This window comes from Bufo gargarizans, chromosome 11 (genome assembly GCF_014858855.1).
Source record: "Bufo gargarizans isolate SCDJY-AF-19 chromosome 11, ASM1485885v1, whole genome shotgun sequence".
NCBI lineage: Eukaryota > Metazoa > Chordata > Amphibia > Anura > Bufonidae > Bufo > Bufo gargarizans.
The window spans coordinates 13,380,295-13,408,178 of record NC_058090.1 but is presented as its reverse complement, the minus strand read 5'-3'; the positions used below and the strand labels follow the sequence as shown (position 1 = coordinate 13,408,178).

At 47.9% G+C, this 27,884-nt stretch overlaps 1 protein-coding gene across 4 annotated transcripts in view; it reads left to right on the top strand.

Annotated features, from left to right (window-relative positions):
• The first annotated feature begins 1,371 nt into the window (after positions 1-1,371).
• The window catches only part of LOC122922194 (protein amnionless-like), a 43,698-nt gene continuing 17,185 nt past the window's right edge, over positions 1,372-27,884 (top strand). For 3 of the 4 annotated variants that reach the window (XM_044272715.1, XM_044272716.1, XM_044272714.1), the window contains exons 1-9: positions 1,372-1,479; positions 6,648-6,769; positions 9,476-9,520; positions 20,911-20,995; positions 21,530-21,765; positions 25,526-25,663; positions 25,783-25,891; positions 27,035-27,117; positions 27,536-27,722. In XM_044272715.1, the coding sequence (XP_044128650.1) occupies positions 1,395-1,479; positions 6,648-6,769; positions 9,476-9,520; positions 20,911-20,995; positions 21,530-21,765; positions 25,526-25,663; positions 25,783-25,891; positions 27,035-27,117; positions 27,536-27,722 (1,090 nt within the window). In that variant the 5' untranslated portion in view covers positions 1,372-1,394. The remainder of the gene's footprint in view (positions 1,480-6,647; positions 6,770-9,475; positions 9,521-20,910; positions 20,996-21,529; positions 21,766-25,525; positions 25,664-25,782; positions 25,892-27,034; positions 27,118-27,535; positions 27,723-27,884) is intronic. The other variant, XM_044272717.1, reaches the window with a different exon arrangement.

Here is a 27,884-nt window from a genome sequence, read left to right as displayed (position 1 = left end):
AGTAATCCAGTCTAACACTCAAGACCAGGATCAAAGTAAATTTTAGTTTTTTCTATACTTAGAAAGCTAACACATATTACTGGTTTCTTTATAATCATATATTGTGCCTGTGAATAAGGCCTCATGCACACGACAGTGTTTTTTCACTGTCAGTGATTTGGCTTCAGTGGTCCGTGTCCGATTTTGCTTCAGTTGTGTTTCCTTGTGTCTTCCTTTTTTTTTTTTTTTGTCTGACAGGGGGGGAAAAAAAGGAAGGTTAATGAAAAGTGTAATTTTATTGCACCAAGGTCTTGTAGAAAAAAAACGGACGCGGGCACGGATGACATACCAGTTGTGCATCCGTTTTTTTGACGGACCCATTGACTTTAATGGTTCCGTCCTCCATTTTCACTGACAAGAATAGGACAGTTTATATTTTTTTGTCGGACTGGAATCACGGATCACGGACGCTGAGAAAAAACAGAGGACTATCAGGTTTTTTTCACAGCTCCATAGAAATGAATAGGACCTCCACTAAACTGTGAAAAATGACGGAATGGACGCGGATGCAGACAACGGTCGTGTGCATGAGGCCTAAAACACGTAAAGTAAGGTATAATTTTAAAGGGGTTTTAACATGTGATAGGTCATGAATATGAGATCTGTTGGGGTCGGACATCCGGCACTCCTACCAATTGTGGGATTTAAGGGCTCCAAAAGTAAACCGTGTATGGAGATGGACCACCACAGTGCCGTTCACTGTGTAGTGACTGTTCTTATTCAAGAAGTCAGATGTTCAAATAGAGCAAAAAAAGGGCCATGCGCTGCTCTGAGACCTCCGTTAAAATGTTTATTAAAAGAAAACAACAATAAAACAGAAGATGTAAGCTACGCGATTCAGTGTTGGGCCGTCACCTTCCTCAGGCAAAAAAAATAATCCATGTGCAAGTAGGCAAATAAATAGCGGCATACATATGTATGTATACGTTTACTTGCAGAACCTGTGGCAGCCGTTATCAGCTGATCGGAGCTGGCTGTCAGACCTCCACCAATCGCTATTAATAAGAGCGCGCTGAGGTCTCATTCTTGACTGCATGTTGCTTGCCAACTGGAATGAGGTTGGTGGGGGTCCCAGCTGCTGCATCCCCCTAACAGTTATATTAGTAAACCTGTGGGCCAAACATGATATGAACAGAGCCCAACAGCGACATCAAATTGCAAAAAGGAATATAAATTTTTACAAAAATTTGCAATGGACTAGAAATAAAAAATATACAAATTTGCAAAGGAATAATGAAAAAAAAAAAGTGCTAAAAAGTATTTGTCTCTCTCCCTATGGAAAAAAAAAAAGAACTTGTAAGAAAACCACTCAGTGAAGGTTTGTGCTGAAGCTGCAGGATTCTTCTCCTTATCACATGACAGCGGTCAAGGTGCAGGAAGCCCCGGAGTCACTGGGGACAATGGATACCGTGCAGGCCCTGCTGTCACTCCTGTCCGTCAGTAAGTACCGATTTTCTTAATCTATTTCACATCATAATAGTAGGGGGCAATGATAGCGAGTGTCAGACATCGGTGGGGGTCTATCGGCCGTACCCCCTCCCTCCCCAGGAGGATACGAAAGGTCATAAAATGGTATTGAAATGTGTGCACAAAATGTCAATGACAAAATAAGTACTTGAATCTGGAATTTTTGTTGTCTGGTCATTTTACAATTTATTTTTTCTATGAATTCTGCAGGGGTGTAGAAAAATATAAAATGCACTAAAACTTGGGAAATATTCTGGAAAACGTAAATGTGGCTCAGATTGGGCATTTTTTAGCATTGGGTCCGTGAAGCTCCGTCTGACTGATAATGGATGGGCAACTACTCATTGTGTGCCGCCTCACAGTGACGGGGAGGTTATGCCAACTGGTCCTTAGACTAAGGGGGCACTTACCCAGCTTTGCCAGTTCTTCCATGCAGGGTGGAACTGCAGCCAGACCGTGAGAGTCCTAGAGATCACAACCCCACCAGTGACAAAGTAATGGCGTACCCTAACGTAATGAGACGGGAATACTGGTAGTCCTACACTGGAGATAGTATTCAAAGGGGGGCCTATCATTCCAGCATGGCAGCAGTTGTATAATGGCGTCCGGGTGGTGAAACTCCCATGACCGCTTACATTGCAGCCCCTCAAACCCCTTACACTATGTTCTGCTCTCCTTGGAAAGCAGAGGATTGTAAAGGAATGTACTGCCGCAAGAATAGAAGCTTTATTATTACCAATGCGTAAAAATCTGCGCCGTATGAACTTTGGCACACATTGGCATCAGTGGGAGGTGGATTTTAAATGGAATAGTAAGATAGTTTGTGAGTCTGAAAACAGCCCTCCGTCCATCCAGTTCAGCCGGTTATCCAGAGAGGAAGGCTTCCTCCACACTTCCGGCAGGCTGGTTCTTTGCTCTCTGGATCCGGCATTGCCAGGCGGTATAGAGCCGACTGGCATTCCGGTACCATCCAGCAATGCCGGAACCAGAGAGCTTTGGCCAGGGGCCCGAGTGGCCCTGGAAAAAGAAACAAAAAGTGGCTCCATGTTGTGGGCTGGTCCAAATGGACAGAAGGTGGGGCACAACAGAGGTGGGCGGGGCCAGCACTACCACAGTGCAGCACAAAATACCGCCCCAGCAGAACCAAATATCACAGTGCAGCATAAAATACTTTCTGAGGACTGTGATAGAGTTAAATCGAGGGGGGCACATGCTTCCGTTGGTCAGGTGCATAAGTATCTGATGCTCCTAGCACTAATTATTGCTGAGAGCATCACATCATTATGTGCCCAGCCACTGTGGTGAGGGCTTGGGTGGCCCCCTGGGCATCGGCCTATGGCCAGTCCGCCCCTGGCGCTTGCAGGCTGTATTAAGATACTGTATCAATGCCATTATAATAAGGTAAGGCTTGTCCATTGCAGCTGCTGGGACCTGAGAGATCGGGGTTGTTACTATGTCATTTATTGTTGACTTTATTTTTTAAAAAGAAAATTTGGAGGTGGTTTGCTTTTCTTACCCTCCAGATAGAAAATTGGCATCTAAAATGAGTTAAATGTTACAAATCCTAAAATGCAGATAAAATAAATGGAGAAAACTTAAAGGGGTATTCCGATTGATAGAAGTTATCCCCCGCTGATCACTAGAACGAGCCCCCCATATCCCCTGCAGGCTGCTTGTAGCTCCCCAAAGTGGCTGGTCGCACATTCACACAGTCGCTCCATTCATTTCTCTGGGAGTTCCGGGGATAGCCCAGCGGTAGGACCCCCAACAATCCTAAAGTTATCCCCTATCCTGTGGATAGGGGATAACTTGTGCCAACTGGAATGCCCCTTTTAAAGAGCCTCTGTCAGCACGATCGACCATTATACCAGACATATTGCCTAGTAGGGTTGATCCTGCTGAGTAAAATGATTAAATGCCAACATATATAAATTTTTATATTTATGTAAATTAGGTGTTTGGAGCACCGGGGGGCTGGCCATAGCACTGGGAGGAACACTACAGCTACGCCACCTGTGCTTTCTGTACTCTCATCCAGCCCTGTGTTCCTGCGGCAGCACCGAGGCCCAGTGACTTGACGCTTGCGCACTGAATCTTCTGCTTTTTGAGCTCAGGAAGCAGCATCTGATTCACTGCGCAAGCGCTCAGTCACTGAGCCATATGGAAACTGTAGTGTGGACAAGACTCGGTGGCCTCTAAGGGTGTGGGCAAACTCTGTGACCTGTGCATACATCATTGAGCAGGGAGGGGGAGTAGATACATACATTCTATCTATCTATTCACATGTCATTGCAATCCTACCTATGATGATAATGAGATGACTACTGAGAAGTGACCTAGAAGTGTCCGCTTATTATGAGACTCAGTGAAAACTAACGTTTCAGTTTTTTCAAATATAGATAATGGCATGGGAAAAAAAAAAAGGCTCTGTAGACGATTTTTGGGTGTCGCGTTCCTCTTAAGATCTCTTCCTGACTTTGGCAAAGATCCCTAAAAGTCAGCCATGTTGTTCCAATAGGAGGTCCTTCTTTTTAGTAAGGTGTCACTTCAGGTTAGTAAGGTATCACGCCAGGTTTCAGGGGGGGGGGGACATCTGTGTAATGAGACCACTTCATGTGACAATTTCCTTTATCTGGAAATCTCGTAAAGGAGGGCAGTCCAGAATGAGAAAAGCATGGCTGCTTTCTTGAAAACACAGCGCCACAGCGCCACCCCTGTGCTCAGGCTTTGCGTGGTATTGCAGCTGTGTTCCATTTACTTTAGTGGAGCTCTGCTGCAATACCGCACACAACCTGTGCCTAGGGGTGGCGCTGATTCTAGAAGAAAGTTACCATGTTTAGCTAATTTTAGAGAAACCCTGCAGATGTTTACGGGCTGCCCCTCTAACAAACGTGGTTGAATACCCCCATGTAATCATATCTATAGATAGTCACACGAACCCCCCAAGCTTTTTGAACGTAAGGGGCCATTGCTTTGCCTTGGTATAGGCAAATAAATGTCAGTAACTGGCTGTGATCTCATCCGCCGGTTTGGCTTTATCGAGTATATTTGATAGCTGCATGATCGCATACATATATTAAAAAAATATAATATTGGGCAGTTTCCCTTTAAATCGCAGAATATTGACCTTTATAGCGGATCAGGGCTTTTTACATTGGTTTCCGGTGAGCATTTTCGATATTATTAGAGGACTTGTGGGGTTTATAGGTCACAGGTTCAGTCCCCAATGTCTCTATAGGGGGTGGGGGTTGTGCACGTGAAATGACAGTCCCTGAGGACCGACTGGTGGGTGAAAACCGCCAAGATACCGATGGTGGTAATGACTCCATTAATAGTGTGACGGGGACACGAGGGGAATTATATGAAGGGATTTTTCACCTTTCATTTCGCTATTTCTCATATATCGAGTTCTAGAATGACTGGACCTGATCTGAAATACATTGTGATACTGAGACACAGGAGAAAGAGAAACATAACTGATACAAACACTGAAAACTGAGTGCTCCCCCCCCCCCACCCCAATGGCCTGACCCACGTATAGTAGCAAATCTGCGCAATGGTATGGTCCAATGTAAGACCGGCCCACGCAGGGATCTTCTATAGGACCCAGTGTCTGCTGCATTAAACAGGATTTGTACTGATGACTTCTCTTCTGGATAGGTCATCAGTATCTGATCGTGGGGGTCTGACACCCGGGACACCCGCCAATCTGCTGTTTGAGAAGGCCCCAGCGTTCGCAGTAGTGCCACGGCTTTTTCCAGCTTTTCCTAGGACAGTGATGTCACGTTCATCGGTCACGTGGCCTAGGAGCAGCTCAGCCCCGTGGAAGTGAATGGGGCTGAGTGCGATACCAAGCACGGCCACTATACAGTGTACGGCGCTGTGCTTGGTGGGTAGAGAGAAGGCTGCAGGGGCGGATAGGCCATAGACCTTACAGGGAAATCTCCCGGTGGGCCAATGCCCAGGGGGCCGCCTGAGCCCTCCTCTCGGCCGGCCAGTGGAAGTTTTTGGGGATGTATTTTGTGATGGACTGTGCTGAGGCGGTATAATGATATTCCATCAATTTGGACCTGACTACAAAATGGGGCCACTTTTAGTATTTTTTCCAGTGCCACTTTATAGTTCCCAGTCCACCCCTGCTACTGTGGGCACAAGTACAGTCTGATTGGCTGGGGTTCTGGGTGTCGGAAAACCAAGCCCAGAAGTTACTTACAAAAATATCCAAAAATTACAATAGGGGTCACATTTTAAAGGGCATCTGTCAGCAGTTTTGTACCTATGACACCGGCTGACCTGTTACATGTGCACTTGGCAGCTGAAGGCATCCGTGTTGGTCCCATGTTCATATGTGCCCGCACTGCTGAGAAAAGTGATGTTTTATTATATGCAAATGAGCTTCTAGGAGCAACGGGGGTGTTATCATTGCACCTAGAGGCTCTGCTCTCTCTGCAACTGCTGTGCCCTCTGCACTTTGATTGACAGAGCCAGGTGTGATGACGTTGACACTCCCTGGTCCTGTCAATCAAAGTGCAGAGGGCGTAGCAGTTGCAGAGAGAGAAGCCTCTAGGTGCAATGATAATGCCCCCGTTGCTCCTATAGGCTCATTTGCATATAATAAAACATCATTTTTCTCAGCAGTGCGGGCACATAGGAACATGGGACCAACACAGATGCCTTCAGCTGCCAAGTGCACCTGTAACATGTCAGCCGGTGTCATAGGTACAAAACTGATGACAGATGCCCTTTAAGGTGGCCCCTCAGCCTCAACGACCCTCATGTGTAGTAGAATTGGTGGCATCACTATATAGAACTTTTAGAACAGTGGAGCCTCTAGAATACATATCTGATGGTCCCTGTCTGACACTATGGAAGAATTTGGTATTTTTAGAATAATACAGACAAGCTGTCGTCTGGGGCCCCGCATCTTCTGGTGTAACCCCCCCGATGGTCCCGCAGCCCCATACTTGCCTGTGAATCCCCTGCAGGGTCCCGTTATTCTCCTCCTCAGCACCGGCAGGAGGGTTGTAATGGACCAGCCTATATTTCTATGAATTTGGGTTTGTCCGTCTCGCTGCGCCCGTCACCTTTGACCGATGTAATTATGGGAACATAGGTTATTTTTTTGTTTTTTTTTCCCACAGTTTCCGTATCAGAAGCCACGTACAAACAATGGATTCCTAATACAAACTTTGAGAATGCCGCCAACTGGAGGGAGCAGAGAGTCCCCTGCGCCCAGGATACGACGACCTTCCTGAGAGACCAGGTATTTGTCGCAGTGGAAACATAATATCTCTACAAGGAAACAAAGTAACAAACCTTCTTTATTCTGCTGCCTGGAAACCATCAACAAGCAGGTTATCTGCTGTTTACAGATCCTATTATGGTCTGTGTGTATACACCGAAGTATAAAGGAACCAAACCTCTCTCGGCTACCTTGTATCTGTAGGTGTCCACCCGGTCACTGCCCAGTGGGTGCCCCTTAGGAACACAGCGGACTCGTAACTACTAGTCAGACTGCACAATATTCTTGGCGCAATTTGGGCTAGATGGATGACAAATGTGTTTTAAAGGGGTTGCCTCATGAAGACCACCCCTGTCTATGCAGTAATAGGACATACGGATGTCGGAGGGCCCCGCTTCCCGCTTAACACCCCCAGATACAGATAAACACGCTAAAATAACATTTCACCAGTACATGCCATGCTGGCAAATGCCGCAGGTCAAAACCTGCAGTCAAATCTAAGGCGAGAATACAGCCTTGTGCGCTCATGATACTAAATAAGATGCATAGTCAAATAACAGGTCCATCAACAGCAGCTTGCTGACTTCCTAGGTCCTGAAAAGTAACAGAAATGATGTTTCGCCAGTACCTGCCATTCGTAATATCTGTAAATCCAAACGGCAGTAAAACCTAAGGTGAGAGTACAGCCCTGGGCATTCATGATACCTAAGATGTGTAATAAAATGCCAGATCCATCAACAGCAGCTTGCTGACTTCCTAGGTCCTAAAAAGTAACAGAAATGATGTTTCACCAGTACCTGCCATTCGTAATATCTGTAAATCCAAACGGCAGTAAAACCTTGTGCATTCATGATACCAAATAAGATGTGTAATAAAATGCCAGATCCATCAACAGCAGCTTGCTGACTTTCTAGGTGCTAAAAAGCAAGAGAAATGATGTGTGACTAGTACACGCCATGCTGGCAAAAAGTTGCAAGACAAAACTGCAGTAAATGTCACGGAAAGGTGAGGCGCTAAAGCTAATAAACTTTATTGAAACTATTACAAACAGGGGAACGTGTCACCGCGTAAATGCAGAGTATTGTTGGCTGATGTATCGGCTCGATCAGTAGTTACCAGGTCGAGTACCAGCGCAACAAGGGGCGGAGGTAACTGCGTACGGAGTGATTTGGCTGTGAGAGACCGTTTGGTCAGTGTCTCAGTAGTGACGGATATCTGACCTTAGTAATGTGTTGGGCCTTTTGTGGCCCGTTTTTCACGGATCCGTTTTTGTTTCCACTGTGTTTCTGTTCCGTTTTTCCGTATGGCGTATACAGTAATTACATAGAAAAAATTGGGCTGGGTATAAAATTTTTAATAGATGGTTCAGCAAAAACGGAACGCATACGGATGCATTTTTTAAAAAAAATTTGCGGACCCATTGACTTGAATGGATCCACGGAATGTGATTTGCGGGCAATAATGGGACATGTTCTATCTTTCAATGGAACGGAAAAACGGAAATACGGAAGTGGAATGCATACGGAGTACATTCCGTTTTTTTTTTTGCGGAACCATTGAAATGAATGGTTCGGTATACGGAATGCAAAAAACGGCTCTTAAACGGAAAAAGAAAACAGGTTGTGTGAAAGAGGCCTTGGGGGCCATTCACACGTCCTTAGTGTATTGTGGATCCGCAATACCCCCGGCCGGCACCCCCATAGAAATGCCTATATATTATAGGACATTTTCAAATTTTATCCGGAGACACAGACCAGAAGATCGGGGGCGCACTCCGGAAATGCGGTGGTGGACAGCACACTGTGTGCTATCCGCATCCATTCCGTCCCCAGAGAGAATGAATGGGTCCGCACTCGTTCCGCACAATTGCGGACTTGTGAATGGAGCCATAGGCCTCTTTCACGCGGGCATGTGCGCCCCGTTGCCGTATTGCGGATACATTGCCCTGTTTTTAATAGTTTCAATAAAGTTTATTAGATTTAGCGCCTCACCTTTCCGTGACCTTTATTCCAGATGAGACGGCTACCTTATAAAAAAAATTCAGAGCAGTGATTTTTTGTTTGTGAGGTGAGAATGCAGCCTTGTGCGCTCATGATACAAATTAGATGCATAATCAAATACCGGATCCATCAACAGCAGCTGCTGACTTCCTAGGGGCTATAAGTAAGAGGAATGATGTTTCACCGGTACCTGCTAGTGGTGAAAGCTGTAAATCCAAACTGCAGTGAAACCTAAGCTGAGGGGACAGCCTTGTGCATTCATGATTCTAATTGTGATGCATAATCAAATACCGGATCCATCAACAGCAGCTTGCTGACTTCCTAGGTACTAAAAAGATACAAATTATTGCTGGAAGCCAGCGGCTACTTCATACAAGCTGTGACTAATGGCGGTGGAGATGTGACCCTCCGATCTCCTCTTATTAGCCACCAGTGACGGCCATGTCCGTGGACGCCCCCGTATACAGTGCAGACCCCGCACCCCCCCCCCCCACCGTAGTCACAACCTTCCCTGTTTAGTCTCTGGTGTAATCGCCGGTGGATTTCCTCTGCCCTCATTTGACTACTCGCTTCAGTTTCACTTTAACCGTGGCGCCTAAAAATGGAAATGTCTTAACACTTCGCTGCCAGGAAAGAAATGACCCCACGAGGGGAGGGGGGGGGGGGGGGGTTGTAGGGATTTCACGTATGTTCTCATTGTGTGACATGTGATGTGTTCTCTCTACAGAGAGTCTCCGTCTTCGTACAGTCGTCCCGTCCCCTCACCAATCTGGTAAGAATCTGCTTCTTACGATCGTCTTGTCGTGAAGATCATTCTACGGTCCTCCAGTTTGGAAATTCAAGAAGATTTGAACTTTTAAAGATTGTGCAAGTTTAGAAATCCTGACCGCTTTCCACCAAAAACAGCGCCACACTTATCCACAGGGTTTGGGTGGTATTGCAGCTCGCGCCCATTCACTTCAGTGGAGCGGAAATGCAATACCAGACGCAACCTGTGCACAGTGGTGGCGCCATTTCTGGAATTAAGTAACTGTGTTTTTCAAATCTTGGGCAACCCCTACAGAAACCTCCCTCGGGTCATCGATTTGTTGCAGTAAGCGGTAAAGTGTTTGGTCCGGCCATTTCTCAGTTATCTGCTCCTGGGAAAGCTGGGTGACATCTAGTATGAACTGCTAATACAACTGCAACCTTTCCAAGACATCTGGATGGCAAGTCTGCTTAGGGACACATCTCCCCATATTACTGCCTATTTAGCCTGTCTGAACAAGCAAAGCTGCAGTATAAAGCATGGGGAAAGGCAGGTCCTCATTTCTCAGTATGTGATAAAATGAGGCTCTTGTAATGCGGCATGCTGGATGTTCAAACATTCCGGATTATTGGACTGACCTCGTTTTTTCATTTGCCCCATTTAGGCGGACTGGCCTGTCTGAACAAGCAGAACTGCGGTATAAAGCAGGGCAGGGCAGGAGTTTGAATCTCTAATGAGACAGTCAGTGGATTTCAGGCTCCAATATACAATGCAGCTAAGGTGTCGGTCGGTGATTAGTCACGCCTTAGCCATAGGTAGTGACCCCTATAGAATAGCCCGGAAATAGACGGGTGTAGCAGAGTTGGGTTTGTCATATGACATGTATATCGCAGTATATAATCTGTTTCCCATAGGCCTGCAGGTATACATACTAGGTTTATTGTAGTGCAACGACGATATCAGCCCTGCTACATCTGTCCATACGGAAACCAGTGACGGGGAGTGGCCCCTGGTGCCTTCATTTCTCAGTATGTGATAAATCGAGGCTCTTGTAATCCGGCATGCTGGATGCTCAAACCTTCCGGATTATTGGACTGACCCCATCTGTCCCAGCTATTCACGGATGGCGCCGAGGGAGTAGAGCGGTCATTGGGGGGGGGGGGGGGGGGACTTTTTTATTTGAAGATCTATCCAAGACCAGACCGCAGCTCTGCTCCCCACCTCCCGGGTGCAGGGATTTCCCTAGGATTCTTAAGTGCTGAGGACTGAAGATGAAACCGCTGGGGGGAAAGGGGGGGGGGGGGGGGAGGCGCAACAACAGGAACGGAGAGGTAATGAACTCCAAAAAGTGGAAAATCCCCCTACAGAATAGAAAAGCAATGAACCAGGACCAGTGAGAGAGAGGGAGAGCGCCGCTGTGGTGCGATTCCTATAATCCGCCCTCTGATAATCCTACAAATAGCGGAAGAGATTTGGAGAATTTGGAGCCAGCCTTGTGTGCCTCCATATTCCTTTAGCCTCCCTGAAGGATCTGGTATTACATATTCCCGTCCGATAGTCCAGAATATGTGATAATCCGGAACCTGTTTCTCCCTACAGACTGGATCATGTGATTGCATCGTAAGGGTCGCAGGTATTTCCGGTTATGATACGGCGCGCTGCTCCTTTAAGACAGGCTTACAATTATCCGTTATTAGTGACTGACGACTTGGGCGCGCATGATTGCAGCACAGTGTGGACCGCCCTTCATCGGGGCAGCGGTCGGGCCAAGTCCTGGACTGATGGAGGAGGCACCCGCCTCTGAAACCTGCCCCCCTCGTCTTAAAATATTTTGTATAAGTTTTAAAAAAACTTAAAGGGGTTGTCCGGGCTTTTACTATTGATGACCGGATCTACAGGATAGGTCATCAATATCGGATCAGCAGGGGTCCCCCGCCGATCAGCTGTATGAGGAGGCAGTGCGCACGTGCCATCTCCCGTCTCTCTGCCTGTCTGTGGCAAAGACCATAGACGGCAGCAGTGGACAGGAAGAGAGACGGCGCGTCTCCTCATACAGCTGATCGGCGGGGGTGCCGGGTGTCTGGTATGGATGATCTATTCTGTAGATGGGTCTTCAATAGTAAAAGCTCGGACAACCCATTTAATCTTTGGTACCATCAGCGCCCCATGCATTATCCCTGTACTGTGACATCACTGTGTGCATCGTCCCTGTACTGTGACATCACTGTGTGCATCGTCCCTGTACTGTGACATCACTGTGTGCATCGTCCCTGTACTGTGACATCACTGTGTGCATCGTCCCTGTACTGTGACATCACTGTGTGCATCGTCCCTGTACTGTGACATCACTGTGTGCATCGTCCCTGTACTGTGACATCACTGTGTGCATCGTCCCTGTACTGTGACATCACTGTGTGCATCGTCCCTGTACTGTGACATCACTGTGTGCATCGTCCCTGTACTGTGACATCACTGTGTGCATCGTCCCTGTACTGTGACATCACTGTGTGCATCGTCCCTGTACTGTGACATCACTGTGTGCATCGTCCCTGTACTGTGACATCACTGTGTGCATCGTCCCTGTACTGTGACATCACTGTGTGCATCGTCCCTGTACTGTGACATCACTGTGTGCATCGTCCCTGTACTGTGACATCACTGTGTGCATCGTCCCTGTACTGTGACATCACTGTGTGCATAGTCCCTGTACTGTGACATCACTGTGTGCATCGTCCCTGTACTGTGACATCACTGTGTGCATCGTCCCTGTACTGTGACATCACTGTGTGCATCGTCCCTGTACTGTGACATCACTGTGTGCATCGTCCCTGTACTGTGACATCACTGTGTGCATCGTCCCTGTACTGTGACATCACTGTGTGCATCGTCCCTGTACTGTGACATCACTGTGTGCATCGTCCCTGTACTGTGACATCACTGTGTGCATCGTCCCTGTACTGTGACATCACTGTGTGCATCGTCCCTGTACTGTGACATCACTGTGTGCATCGTCCCTGTACTGTGACATCACTGTGTGCATCGTCCCTGTACTGTGACATCACTGTGTGCATCGTCCCTGTACTGTGACATCACTGTGTGCATCGTCCCTGTACTGTGACATCACTGTGTGCATCGTCCCTGTACTGTGACATCACTGTGTGCATCGTCCCTGTACTGTGACATCACTGTGTGCATCGTCCCTGTACTGTGACATCACTGTGTGCATCGTCCCTGTACTGTGACATCACTGTGTGCATCGTCCCTGTACTGTGACATCACTGTGTGCATCGTCCCTGTACTGTGACATCACTGTGTGCATCGTCCCTGTACTGTGACATCACTGTGTGCATCGTCCCTGTACTGTGACATCACTGTGTGCATCGTCCCTGTACTGTGACATCACTGTGTGCATCGTCCCTGTACTGTGACATCACTGTGTGCATCGTCCCTGTACTGTGACATCACCGTGTGCATCGTCCCTGTACTGTGACATCACCGTGTGCATCGTCCCTGTACTGTGACATCACCGTGTGCATCGTCCCTGTACTGTGACATCACCGTGTGCATCGTCCCTGTACTGTGACATCACCGTGTGCATCGTCCCTGTACTGTGACATCACCGTGTGCATCGTCCCTGTACTCAAAAAGAATGAAGAATGGGTGTTCCCTGGTGTGATATCATTGAAGTAAGAGGCGAACCTCATTGGTCTAGGCACAACTCTAGAGTGACTCCAGACTACTAGAGCGTCACGCTCAGTTGTAGGTTATTAGTTCCTAATAGGCGGCTCAGGGTGTTTTTACTAGTCTTATGCTGCGCGGCGCCGGGCGTTTACGGTGTATGTATGCCGCACATGCATTGCTAGATTACTGGCTCACATTAGGCAACCTGGGACTTTGGTTGCCCCCTGACTAGTGTGCCGTGTAGGCCCTGCCCTTGGGGTGATATTCCGCGGTCCGGCAGTGACACCCGGTTATGAACGTTCGGATTGAACATCCGGATGTCGCGCCTTTTGCCTTCTGGTCTGCCGAGAATTCCCTTCAGTTTCCAACGATTTGCCCACGTTGGGATATTTGCACCTGATCTGATTCTAGACTGTGTCGGCAGAGAAGAACCACTTGGCCCATCTGCCCAATAACTTATCCCAGACCTCTGTGTTTACAGCCCTCTGGATACCTCGGGTGTAGGTACTCGGGCGTTTTGTGTACCCTTTCCCCCTAGTGTGTTACACAAGCCATAACTTTACATGGGGCCCCAGAAATGCCAAATCCGCCCCCGTTAACAAGGACTGACATCATTTATGAGAGAACCCAGGGTCTGACCTCTTGGCAAGGGGGTGGACCTTGGCTGACACCCCTGGGCACTACAACTGGCTCTATAGTAGAAAAATCCCCAGAACGCAGCAGCGATCTCCCGTTCTTTTTTTTTTTTACTATGGTAGGAGCTCGCTTCTGCACTCACTGACGCCCCCTGCTGAATCGCGCACTAGGTATAAGTAGTGGGGGAGGGGAAGCGACAACTGCTCGGCACGTACTTTGCAGCCCTGGAGTCGCGTTGGTGTAATACGCCGTCTCCTCGAACGGAGGACCGTAAGCCGACTGATGCCCCCCTTTGTGTAGCTGTCGCTGCTGAGGCGCATGTTAACAAAAATACATTTTCACGGTACGGGTTGCCATGGAAACGCATGGCTTGTGTCGGCAGCCGTCAGTGATCGCAGACAAGTCTGTGTCTAGTAGGAGTTAATGAGGGACGTTCTGTTTTCTCGGCGAGCGTGCGACTGACGGGGCGGCCACGTGTCAGAAAATGTACTGGCCCCAACAAGTAGCATTCTTCTAAATTCATAGATTTAACCGTTTAGTGACCGGGATTCATCAATCTATCGCTCTCCATCTCATTATCTCTCTAGGGAGGGGATCAAAGGACATAAAACATCAGAGGGGGGGGGGGGGCATCTTAATTTTGAAGCCTTCTCTCTTGAGCACGGCCCCCCCGTCCCCGTCCCCCAGGACACATTTTAATGTTTTGGGCTTGGGGTTATTGAAAGCAGTTTTTGCAGATTTATATAAACAGTGTTACAACTTTCTGGGGTTCCATTCATCACACTTTCAAGATATCTGCTTTCTGTCAGTGAATGAGGGCACAAAGATTTGCAATGATATTCCAATATTAGGCTATCCCAACAGCAGGGGCATACACAGAAATGATAGGGCCCCATTGCAAAACTAAGAATGGGCCCCACTTTGGGTTTGGACCGACCTGTCGTGTCTACTACTTCTACTAAATTCTGTGCCTATTGTTTTGATAATCTATACAGAGAAGCTCTGATTTCCTGACTCTATAAAGGATATAATTCTGGTCGCCTGCAGCCTCCACTAGGGGGAGCTTTCTGAATGTAAGTATTGCACTCACTGGACGTTGTATACATGTGTCTGCAGTGAGCTCCCCCTAGTGGCAGCTGCTGGTAGACAGTATGCAGTGCGTGCACTGGTTCTACGGGAGACGCTTCGGCAGGGCTCAGTATAAATGACGTAAAGTTTTAGGAGCGGTGCTGCTGATCGGCGTCTGTCCTTAACGGGTTATTGGATCTTCTGGGTCACTGACTTGTAACTAACACAGGGGAATGTGCCTGCGAGTAACAGGATCCGGACTATCGGCCGCTCAGAGCATTGTGTCATGTACACGGCAGCCTGGCTGTGATCCAAGGGACACCAGACCCTTCCCATCACTTATGAATCATTCACCTCTGATCTTTCACATACTGAATAGGAAACTCATCAGCAAGACTGACGGAGGCATCAGGGGGAAAGGTAAAAATACAGAATGCGCAGGGACAACTGCGGCGCGTGGTGGCCACAAAAACTAATGGAAGCTAACAGATCTTTGTAGACCTCTTACTGCAAGCCATGGTGGACGGCGGTGACCCAATAGATCATCCAGATTAGGTCAGAGAAATCCTATTATGTACCAAAGAGACTGAAAATATAGAGCAGGCTTAAAGGGCATGTCCTCCATTCTGTTTTACAGTTTATATAGTACATACTTTTCGTGACTTATTCTGTACTGATCCTGATTTCCATCCTGTATTATACTCCAGAGCTGCACTCACTATTCTGCAGGTGCAGTCACTGTGTACATACATTACTTATCCTGTACTGATCCTGAGTTACATCCTGTATTATACTCCAGAGCTGCACTCACTATTCTGCTGGTGCAGTCACTGTGTACATACATTACTTATCCAGTACTGATCCTGAGTTACATCCTGTATTATACTCCAGAGCTGCACTCACTATTCTGCTGGTGCAGTCACTGTGCACATACATTACTAATCCTGTACTGATCCTGAGTTACATCCTGTATTATACTCCAGAGCTGCACTCACTATTCTGCTGGTGCAGTCACTGTGTACATACATTACTTATCCTGTACTGATCCTCAGTAACATCCTGTATTATACTCCAGAGCAGCACTCACTATTCTGCTGGTGCAGTCACTGTGTACATACATTACATTACTTATCCTGTACTGATCCTGAGTTACATCCTGTATTATACTCCAGAGCTGCACTCACTATTCTGCTGGTGCAGTCACTGTGTACATACATTACTGATCCTGTACTGATCCTCAGTAACATCCTGTATTATACTCCAGAGCTGCACTCACTATTCTGCTGGTGCAGTCACTGTGTACATACATTACTTATCCTGTACTGATCCTGAGTTACATCCTGTATTATACTCCAGAGCTGCACTCACTATTCTGCTGGTGCAGTCACTGTGTACATACATTACTTATCCTGTACTGATCCTGAGTTACATCCTGTATTATACTCCAGAGCTGTAATCACTATTCTGCTGGTGCAGTCACTGTGTACATACATTACTGATCCTGAGTTATATCCTGTATTATACTTCAGAGCTGTAATCACTATTCTGCTGGTGGAGTCACTGTGTACATACATTACTTATCCTGTACTGATCCTGAGTTACATCCTGTATTATACTCCAGAGCTGCACTCACTATTCTGCTGGTGGAGTCACTGTGTACATACATTACTTATCCTGTACTGATCCTGAGTTACATCCTGTATTATACTCCAGAGCTGCACTCACTATTCTGCTGGTGGAGTCACTGTGTACATACATTACTTATCCTGTACTGATCCTGAGTTACATCCTGTATTATACTCCAGAGCTGCACTCACTATTCTGCTGGTGGAGTCACTGTGTACATACAGTTTTACTATATACTGGAAACTGTCAGCAGGCTGGTCTCCAGGTCTTCAGTGAACCCCTCTTACTCCTGTCATATAAATATGCATTGTATTCCTGCAGCTTGTTACAGTTGTATCCGCTCTCCACAATCCTGGGAGCTGAACATACTGGGCTCCAGACTGTGTCCCATTTTTACCTGCACTGATACATTGTAGCAAACTATCAGGAAAGGGGAGAGCTTTATGCTGCTGATGTGTTTTGCCTAAAATGTAGCGAACCCTCAGCTGTTATCAGTATCACTTTTGGACAGCTTTACCCTTTGGCATTACAAATGGGAAAGTGTCCCTTAAAGGAACACTCAAGTCAAAGCTGATGAGTAGTTTTCTGACTAGATTGGGGTGTGAGGGGGTGGAGCCGTGACACCCTGATTCATTCTTGTAAACCCCTGACCCTGTACGAGACATAGAGCAGTGCCCGGAGTGCTCCTTTAAGCAATGGTGGTAATTACACAAAGATTCGGGCACGTGAGTTTCTTATCATAATTTGTATCCACTGAGCGCAGGAAACATTCCGGAATTTCTCGTTTTCGCATTTGAAATGTTGGAAATTTCTGAAAGCCCCTGGGAATGAGACAGGAGAAGAAGGGTTAATGATAACGAAAGGAGGAAGGTGGCATGGGGCGGGCGCCGGGCGCCTCGTGAGATCTGATTTGGTTACAGTCAAGGAATTTCTTTATTAAAAAGCTTGGGTAGTTTCCGCAGCGGTTACATGAGGTTATTGATGCGCTTCCTTCTATTGCCCAAACAGTAGGGGTCTGCGCCACCTGCTGGGCAGCGGTGGAAAGCCTAGAATTCTCTGTCTAGTATCTTGATGATGAGGATTTCATGTCTGACCTTCTGCTACATTTTTTATTTTATTTTTTTGACTGCATGGTTACGTATACGGTCCGCCAAAAAACCGGAACGGACATGGAAAGAAAATACGTTCGTGCGCATGAGCCCTAATATTGCTAACATCCAAGACAGTCGGAAATCCACCTCCTGTCTCATTAAAAGCTGTTGCTTTATTCCTCTTTACCATGCTTTACACTGCAGCTTTGCTTTTTCCTAGATTCACGGCTATGTACAAGGACAAGCTTTGCAGTTGAGCTGAATTCTATTGTAGTAAGATCAGAATGATGGTGAATGACGAGCAACTAAATCCCCCTGGGAAGAAACAAATCGATAGACTAAATGGGAGGGGCCTCCGAAATGGGAGGGGCCTCCTAAGGCTACATGCACACGTTCAGGATTTATGCGCGGAGAATCCGCACTGAAATCCGCAGGTGTTCACAGGCAAATCCGTGCGGTCAATCCGCATTAATTGGTGCGGATTTGCATGCGGATTTGCGTGCGGATTTGGTGCGGATTCGGTGCGGATTTTCTGCATGCGGATTTCACTAAGTGACTTAAGAAAATCCGGTCAGGAAAAAAAAAATTAATTGACATGTCGCGGATTTTAAAATCCGCACCGCAGGTCAAAATCCGCGCAGAAAAAATCCGCATCGTGTGCATTGAGAATTTGAAATTCTCATAGAATACAATGTACATGACCTACGGTGCGGATTTTCCGCACGCAATCCTGATCGTGTGCAGGGGGCCTTAAGGGGAGGGGCTGGAATATCCACTTTGCTGTGGCAGAGGTGTTGGCTTTTGATTTCTCTGCATGAACCAGTGTAATATGTGAGCACCCCTTATAAAAAGACACAGGGGTGAAGTTTTTATTGAGATCTTACTTTAAAGGGCTTGTCCAGGATTAGAAAAAACACGGCTGCTTTGTATCCAAAACAGCGCCACCACCCTGTCTGTGGGTCATTTCTAGTATTGCAGCTCGTCTGCACTGGAGTGGCAGAGACGCCCCATGGACTGACCATTACTGAGGAGTCGGGAGAGGCCGGCCACACAGGGACTGATGGGTATTTACTAAGAAAAGGGGCGAGATGGGGGAGAAAAGAAAGGGAAGCTCCAGAAACAGAAACAAACCCGGGGGGAGCATCAGGGGAATATAAGGAGGTGCGGCTCGTGTTCTGGGAACAGGCAGTGGATTCAGGGAATGAAACGGCAGACATCATTACAGAGATTTCACATGAAGGCCAAGTCTGGCAAGTTGGCTGAAATGGGCATGCTGTGGGCAATGGGCGCTCTATGTAGGGAGTGATGAGGAGTGGGCTCTCTCTATGTTGGGAGTGGGCTCTCTCTATGTTGGGAGTGGGCTCTCTCTATGTTGGGAGTGGGCTCTCTCTATGTTGGGAGTGGGCTCTCTCTATGTTGGGAGTGGGCTCTCTCTATGTTGGGAGTGGGCGCTCTCTATGTTGGGAGTGGGCGCTCTCTATGTTGGGAGTGATGAGGAGTGGGCGCTCTCTATGTTGGGAGTGGGCGCTCTCTATGTTGGGAGTGGGCGCTCTCTATGTTGGGAGTGGGCGCTCTCTATGTTGGGGGTGGGCGCTCTCTATGTTGGGGGTGGGCGCTCTCTATGTTGGGGGTGGGCGCTCTCTATGTTGGGGGTGGGCGCTCTCTATGTTGGGGGTGGGCGCTCTCTATGTTGGGGGTGGGCGCTCTCTATGTTGGGGGTGGGCGCTCTGTATGTTGGGGGTGGGCGCTCTGTATGTTGGGGGTGGGCGCTCTGTATGTTGGGGGTGGGCGCTCTGTATGTTGGGGGTGGGCGCTCTGTATGTTGGGGGTGGGCGCTCTGTATGTTGGGGGTGGGCGCTCTGTATGTTGGGGGTGGGCGCTCTGTATGTTGGGGGTGGGCGCTCTGTATGTTGGGGGTGGGCGCTCTGTATGTTGGGGGTGGGCGCTCTGTATGTTGGGGGTGGGCGCTCTGTATGTTGGGGGTGGGCGCTCTGTATGTTGGGAGTGGGCGCTCTGTATGTTGGGAGTGGGCGCTCTGTATGTTGGGAGTGGGCGCTCTGTATGGTGGGAGTGGGCGCTCTGTATGTTGGGAGTGGTGGGAGTGGGCGCTCTGTATGTTGGGAGTGGTGGGAGTGGGCGCTCTGTATGTTGGGAGTGGTGGTAGTGGGCGCTCTGTATGTTGGGAGTGGTGGGAGTGGGCGCTCTGTATGTTGGGAGTGGTGGGAGTGGGCGCTCTGTATGTTGGGAGTGGTGGGAGTGGGCGCTCTGTATGTTGGGAGTGGTGGGAGTGGGCGCTCTGTATGTTGGGAGTGGTGGGAGTGGGCGCTCTGTATGTTGGGAGTGGTGGGAGTGGGCTGCAGGCGTCATATGGGGTCTCTGTGGCTGCGCTGTGTGTATGAGGCTACAGGCGTCATATGGGGTCTCTGCGGCTGCGCTGTGTGTAATGGGCTGTAGGCAGCACATGGGGTCTCTGCGGCTGCGCTGTGTGTATGGGGCTGCAGGCAGCACATGGGGTCTCTGCGGCTGCGCTGTGTGTATGAGGCTGCAGGCGTCATATGGGGTCTCTGCGGCTGCGCTGTGTGTATGAGGCTGCAGGCAGTACATGGGGTCTCTGCGGCTGCGCTGTGTGTATGAGGCTGCAGGCGTCATATGGGGTCTCTGCGGCTGCGCTGTGTGTATGAGGCTGCAGGCGTCATATGGGGTCTCTGCGGCTGCGCTGTGTGTATGAGGCTGCAGGCAGCACATGGGGTCTCTGCGGCTGCACTGTGTGTATGAGGCTGCAGGCAGCACATGGGGTCTCTGCGGCTGCGCTGTGTGTATGAGGCTGCAGGCGTCATATGGGGTCTCTGCGGCTGCGCTGTGTGTATGAGGCTGCAGGCAGTACATGGGGTCTCTGCGGCTGCGCTGTGTGTATGAGGCTGCAGGCGTCATATGGGGTCTCTGCGGCTGCGCTGTGTGTATGAGGCTGCAGGCGTCATATGGGGTCTCTGCGGCTGCGCTGTGTGTATGAGGCTGCAGGCAGCACATGGGGTCTCTGCGGCTGCGCTGTGTGTATGAGGCTGCAGGCAGCACATGGGGTCTCTGCGGCTGCGCTGTGTGTATGAGGCTGCAGGCAGCACATGGGGTCTCTGCGGCTGCGCTGTGTGTATGAGGCTGCAGGCAGCACATGGGGTCTCTGCGGCTGCGCTGTGTGTATGAGGCTGCAGGCGTCATATGGGGTCTCTGCGGCTGCGCTGTGTATATGGGGCTGCACATATTATTAGTATCAGTGGTGTTTGCATTGATGTATGTAACGGTCTGTTCTGTTTCCAGTTCCTGCCCCTGGATGGAGAGTTCATCCTGTCGCCTGGTGCCGGCTTTATTGCTGCGTCCAGAGATGATCCAGAATGCGGCCAAGGTAAAGTGAAGACTCTTCTGACATCTACAGTGAGGTATGATGGAGGTGCACTACATTCTGGTGCCCCCTAGTGGACAACCCCAGCAGTGCATTACAGCAAGGATCGTGTACCCTATTACTGTAGATTGCAAATCATAATACGCACCTCAGCCTCTGTAGAACCTTATAATATGTCCCACAGCTGCTGCGGAACCTCTTATTATATACCTCTGCTGCTGCAGAGCCTCTTATGATATACCACTTCTGCTGCTGAACCTCATAATACACACCTCAGCTTCTGCAGAATATCTTAATACATGCCTTAGCTCCCGCAGAACATCTCATTATATACCTCACCGGCTGCAGAACCTCTTATTAGATACCGCTGCTGCTGCAGAACCTCGTAATAGGCGCCTCAACATGTATCAACCAGGAGCCCACTGAGCTTATGCACATGAGGGGGCATGGCTGGCACGGTGGGCATTGCACAGGATTTGCCCCTTCGGTGCGGTCGTGTGATAATTGTGCTGCTGACTCCGCGTCTCTTACATTCAGGGACGTCTTTACACTTTCACGATGTGGATCGGTTTCAGTGGTTTGACCCGACGCTCTGGCACTCTGCCCTGTCCACCGATGACCTGGACACGGGCAGATTCCTCTTTGCCGTGGACGCCGAATGTGTTCCCTGTCGCTATGATGACATCATTTTTGCTCCTGAAACCTCCTTCCGGGTCCAACTCGAGGAGTCCAGATCCGACATTCAGCTGAGGAGCCTCTCTGTGCTGGGCCGAGTAAGTTCCTTCAAGGAATTTTTATTTATTTATTTTTTTATGCTCTAATGAAGAATGGTTTTGTGTACACAGCCTCCATGCAGATCTAGGTGTCTCCATGGTTATATGGGCAAAAAAATGGTATTATACCTAGTGCAGGGTCTGAAGGGGTGGAGCATGACACAGCTCCGCCCCCACAGACCCTGCAAGAAACAGCTTTGCCTGGTGCTTTCCTTGACATGCACATACCACAGGTCGCCTGCAGGGGGAGCAAAGACGTCAAATATTGCATAGAGCTACAGTATAAAACAGAGGGATGTGCAGCCTCATTGGAGTGTGGCCCCTAAATATCTTGGGGCCACATGAAATGACAAGGTACAGACCAGACATTATGATAACTGGCTTCTATCGGGGGTACAAATGTCACTTAAAGGGGTCGTCCAGTTTTATGTAAGTGGAGCTTAATCACTCTATAAGGAAAAGTTCTGCGACTTTCTAATATACTTTGTATTTCTTTTTCTCCTCATTTTCAAGAACTTTGCTTGCTGTCAGTGAATGGAATGAATCGTTTACATCAGGAGGCTAAAACGTGGTCCTGACTAATATATCTCTCACAGCTGAGGGTTTGTTACAGTTGCATCCAGTCTAGACAATCCTCTGAGAGTCGCACATCAGCAACACAAATCCTGCCCCTGTCCGATAGTTTGCTACAATGTATCAGTGGAGTTAAAATATATCAGTCTGGTGTTCAGGCTGACTGAATACAATTGTAACGAATGTTCAGCTGTGAGACGTATTAGGTCTGTACTGGTTTTGAGCCTCTGGAAATAAATAAGAATGTTTCCAGTCATTTTCAGCAAGCAGAGGTCATGGAATGTAATTGCAAAACCTTTCGTAATCAGAAGGATAACCTTGCCTTTCAGGGGAATGCTAAAGAATTGCATAAAGAGCCTCTGTCAGCATGATCAACCCTATTAAACCAGCATGCTGCCTGGTAGGGTTGATAATGCTGATTAAAACGACACCTTTCTTTTGCCTGTATGTTAAACAGCTGTCAAGATTTCTGAGATTTATTCATATGCAGATGAACATGTTGGAGCACCAGGGGGTGAGCCTGAATTCTTAGAGCACTGCTTTTGTAACACCCCCTGATTGACAGGGCTAGACATCAGCATGCTGAGGGCAGAGCGGTGTCCTAGCATGTACATATCATATACACGACTTACTAAAGCCTTACTATGTTGAGAATAGAGATTTTCTACACTTAGAAAGCTAATACCTATTACTCACAGGCACAATATATGATTCTAATGACACCAGTAATATCATTAGCTTTCTAAGAATAGAAAACCACTGTTCTCAATAAGGCTGTAGCCTAGAGGTAAGTGCTCAGCCTTGCATATAGATTTTTAAATCCCAGGAAAGATTTTAGGATTTTTTTTTCTTCAGTTATTTTTCTCTCTCTCTCTCGTTTAACCCATGATAACCCATGCTATAGCCTTACTATATTGACAATACAGGTTTGCTAAACTTAGAAAGTTAATGCATAATATTGGTTTATTCATAGGCACACTATATGATTATAAAGAAGCCAGGAATATGTATTAGCTTTCTAAATATAGAAAACCTCTTTTCTCAATGTGGCAAGGAGGTAAGTGGTCAGATTTGCATGTAGATCTGCCAGGTTCAAATCCCAGGATGAAGCTGTAGATTTTTTCTTCATTTTTTTTTTCTCCCTCATTTAACCCACAATGAAAGGCTATAAATTGCCTTACTATATTTAGAATACAGCTTTTCTGTATTTACAATGAAATGTATAGTTTTAATCAGCATGATCAACCCTACCAGCCAGGATGCTGGTTTAATAGGGTTGATCTTTCTGACAAAGACTCTTTAAGTAACAATCCCATAAGACCTACTGGAGAGTTTCCAGGCAATATCAGATTCACTGTCTCCAACCTCTTGGGGGTTGTAGTTATGCCGCAGACCACTGCTCTATATCTGCTGGAGTTCATTCTCCTGACAGGCACACAAGCTTGTGATAAGGAATTGTCTTTTAAGCAGTTGTCAGATCGGATCTGGACGGTAAATGTCACTTCTTGTTGTGCCACCTGCGGTCAAACCCGATCTGTGTGTGGGCGGCTGCCCGTGCCATCCTCCTCACCTGCGCCGACTTGTCGCCGGTGATTCACGTCTTCAGACTTCGCAAACACGTCTCAGGTTTCTGGGCGTTTTCTTCAGACGATAATTAAAGATCTTTCCTTTTTACTCCTTGATACAATAACGAATTCTCCACCGCAGAGCGTTAACCCTTTCCCCGACCTACAGCAACAGACGCACCGCTATGCTGTGACCTTAAGAGACCTCTGCAGAACATTGCTCTCGTCCCTCTACCTCCAGAGACAGAGTGCCATATTCTGCAGACTATTACATTAACGGCCTCCAGAGGTCTGCAGAACATTGCTCTCGTCCCTCTACCTCCAGAGACAGAGTGCCATATTCTGCAGACATTACATTAACGGCCTCCAGAGGTCTGCAGAACATTGCTCTCGTCCCTCTACCTGCTGAGACATAGTGCCCTATTCTGCAGATTATTGTTACAGTATTAACCCCCAGAGGCCTGCAGAACTTTGCTCTGTTCTTTTCACCTTCTGACGCATACCTAGTGATGCATGCTGCAGATTATCACATCATTGCTATTACACACCTGCAGAACATGGCTCCACCCCTTCCCTTCCGCAACCTCCTCATGCCTAGTGATTTATTCTGCAGATTATTGCTTGGTTGGCCTGTAGAGATCTGCAGAACATTGCTCTGTTCCCTCTTCCCCTTGACAAAACATATTATGTTCTACAGACTATTGCATCACTCCTTTATTTAGGCATCTGCAGGGCATTGCTCATTTCTGACCATGTGGTGGATACACATCAATATGCTCTGCAGAACATTGCGCGCTCTACCCCCTCCTGATACATGATACAGTGATATATTCTGCAGATTATTACATTATCAGGAGATCTGCAGAGCATTGCCCTGGTCCCTATTTTCATTGGCGTACGGTGGAATATATTATCGTGTATATTCCTGACTTCTTCTACCAGGAGACCTAAAATGTATGAAAATTTTGAGGAACCACCCCAAAAAAGCTACAAATGCCCAAATTTAAGGATATGTTCCATTTCTTCTTGGCTGTCTTCTGCAGACTATTACATAGTGATCGGGTGTTCATTATATTTTGCATCTATAGAAACCACTGAACCTATCAAATCACCATACAGTGCCAACCACCTTCCCTTTAAGGTTGTCACAGCCCCGCCCCCAGGACATGGTCAATAATAAGCCTTGACGATTATATAAAAATAAATGGATTCAACCAATCATTAGGTGAATTTATTGAACTTAAACTGTATCCCCAGGCTCCTCCCCCTTAGCAAAGCCCCACCCCCATATCAAGGCCCCTCCCCTCCGGTTACTTCTTGACCTCTTTTCTCATTTCTGTACAGTAATCACCTCTCCATGCGCCGACTTCCTGCTCTTCTACAGAGAGTCCAATCAGACCTGCAGTGTAAAGCAGCGCCCACTTGCTGCAATCAAGTCAAACGCTATCTGTGGTAGGGAGAACAGTCCCTTGCAGCGGCTCTCATCTAGTGAAGTGCAATAAAACAATATTCCAAGATGGACAATTCCTTTTAAGTGTTTTTTTTCTCTTTTTTTCTTCCCGTCACCTTCGAGTACCTTTTGCTTCAGGTATTCTTTAGTAATTTGTCTCTTTCTTCCTCAGAAATTCACCAGCAATGAAGACTTTTCACAATATCTTAAGTCACCCACAGGGAGGCTTCAGTTCCCCGGACCTGCCCAACCTCAGATCACCAGCTCCAGATGCCAGGACACCACGGGCTGCCTCTGCGGCAATGACGAGGTGAGGGCGCCGCTCGATTTACACCACGGAACGACATGTCCTCGTGAAAACCACGCAATCCGCTCACGTGTTTATCTACAGGGAAAGTACAAATTCCTGTGTTTCTGGTCTCCTTCTAGATGCTCCAAGAAATCTGCACCGCCCGTCTCCAGTACACGGGCGACAAGTGTCCAGAGGCGACCTGCGCAAATCCCCTGCACCCAGTGGGACATTGCTGTGGCATCTGTGGTAGGTCCACACTGAAGACAGGACATTACCCCATCACCAAGTCCTGTATACGCCAGTCCGTCCCCTGTTGACCAGTATACGCCAGTCCGTCCCCTGTTGACCAGTATACGCCAGTCCGTCCCCTGTTGACCAGTATACGCCAGTCCGTCCCCTGTTGACCAGTATACGCCAGTCCGTCCCCTGTTGACCAGTATACGCCAGTCCGTCCCCTGTTGACCAGTATACGCCAGTCCGTCCCCTGTTGACCAGTATACGCCAGTCCGTCTCCTGTTGACCAGTATACGCCAGTCCGTCTCCTGTTGACCAGTAGTCAAACAGTGCCCCTGACACTTATAGTGTATCCATCATTTGCCACCAAAAATAATTCTCCTAGGCTGATACTGTGCCAGGGTGCCCCCCACAGTGCCACCAATAGTAATAATGCCCCCATGTGCCCATACTAGTAATCATGTTCCCCATAGTCCCCCAGTAGTAATAATAATTCTCCTTATATTGTGCGTCAATACCCCCTTACCTTTCAGATCAGACCCCCTTACCTTTCAGATCAGACCCCCAGATCAGATCAGACCCCCAGCAATGCCAGATCATAGTGCGCGCGCTGCATCCTGACTCTGTACGCAGTCGGGACACTCCAGCGTGGACCTGGAGAAGACTATAGGAGGGTGAGTACAGCGCTCGCAGCGCTACATTCCCCCCCGCCTCCTGCGGACTAGTGGGTGCTTCCATAATGGAAGCGCTCGCTAGTGTTCACGTTATAAGATGCAGTGCATCTTATAAAGCTAAAAATACAGCAATAGGCGGTGCGCCACTGGCTTAGGGGCCCGATCGCAATTGCGACCCCCCTATAGCTACGCTGTGGATATGTTTATCGCCTTATTTTTTGGCTGCCCACAGTCACCACTAGGGGGAGCTCACTGTCTGCAGTTTCAATGTATGTAATAAGAGCTCCCTCTAGTGGTGGCTGCAGGCAAACGGAATGTTTTCATTGCCCCAGGCAGCGTGGGAGGTTTACAGCGCCAGAGGTCAAACTGATTGTACCGTATGTTAAAGGGACATATAAGAATATACACACACTTTTATATCCTCTCAAGTCTGATATTTGAATTCTAACAATCCTGTTCCCATATTCTTTTATGTCACCAGGTGTCATCGTCAACCTGGAATACTCTTCTGCATTCAACCTGGAGACCTACAGAAGTCGCCTCCTCCACATGTTCCTCAGTCTGGTACCGATCCTCTAACGAAATATTAAAGAGCAGAAAAATTATCTTTATCAGTTTTAGGAAAAGCTGGATGACCCAGTATGGGTGCCAGAGGCAGGTCTGGAAAGATGGGTGCTGGTGCCCACACTGCTGCCTGAAGCTGATGGCTGAGTGGTGCCCGCCATACCTGTCCCTATAGGTTCTTCCTCCCATACACTCCCTGTAGTTACGAGCAGCGGTTTTTTCCCGCTTCCTCATACGAAGGATTCAAGCGCGGGTCAGGATGATGGCTGCAGGAAGTCGTCTCCGGTAAAGAACGGTCATTTCCCATCATATAAGTCACCGCTTCCCTTTTCTGCTGATGTCTTAATGAGCCATCACTTTTGTGGAAATGAATTTGATTTAACCCTTTTATGTCATCTAAAAACTATTTTAAATCTAGAGAAAATATTCTTCTGTCAAGTTGGCGATTTCTAAAGTGCAGAGCTCATCGCCCGCCCTTAGCGTGGCACAACCCAGCGCAGAACCGAAAATCCAGATTGTACTGATTGACGAGAAGGAAGGGTCATTGGCAGGGAGCGATGCTCTGCAGCTCGGCTATGACATCATGGCGGATGTGGAAACAAATGGTAAATATTTTTTTTTATACTTTTTTTTTATTTTATTGTTATTTTCACTGTATAGTTAACTCATTGAAATAGTTTCCCTAGACCAGAGATGCTAACCCTGCGGCCCTGCAAAACTACAACTTCCAGCATGCTCTAATAGCTGTAGGCTGTCTAGGCATGCTG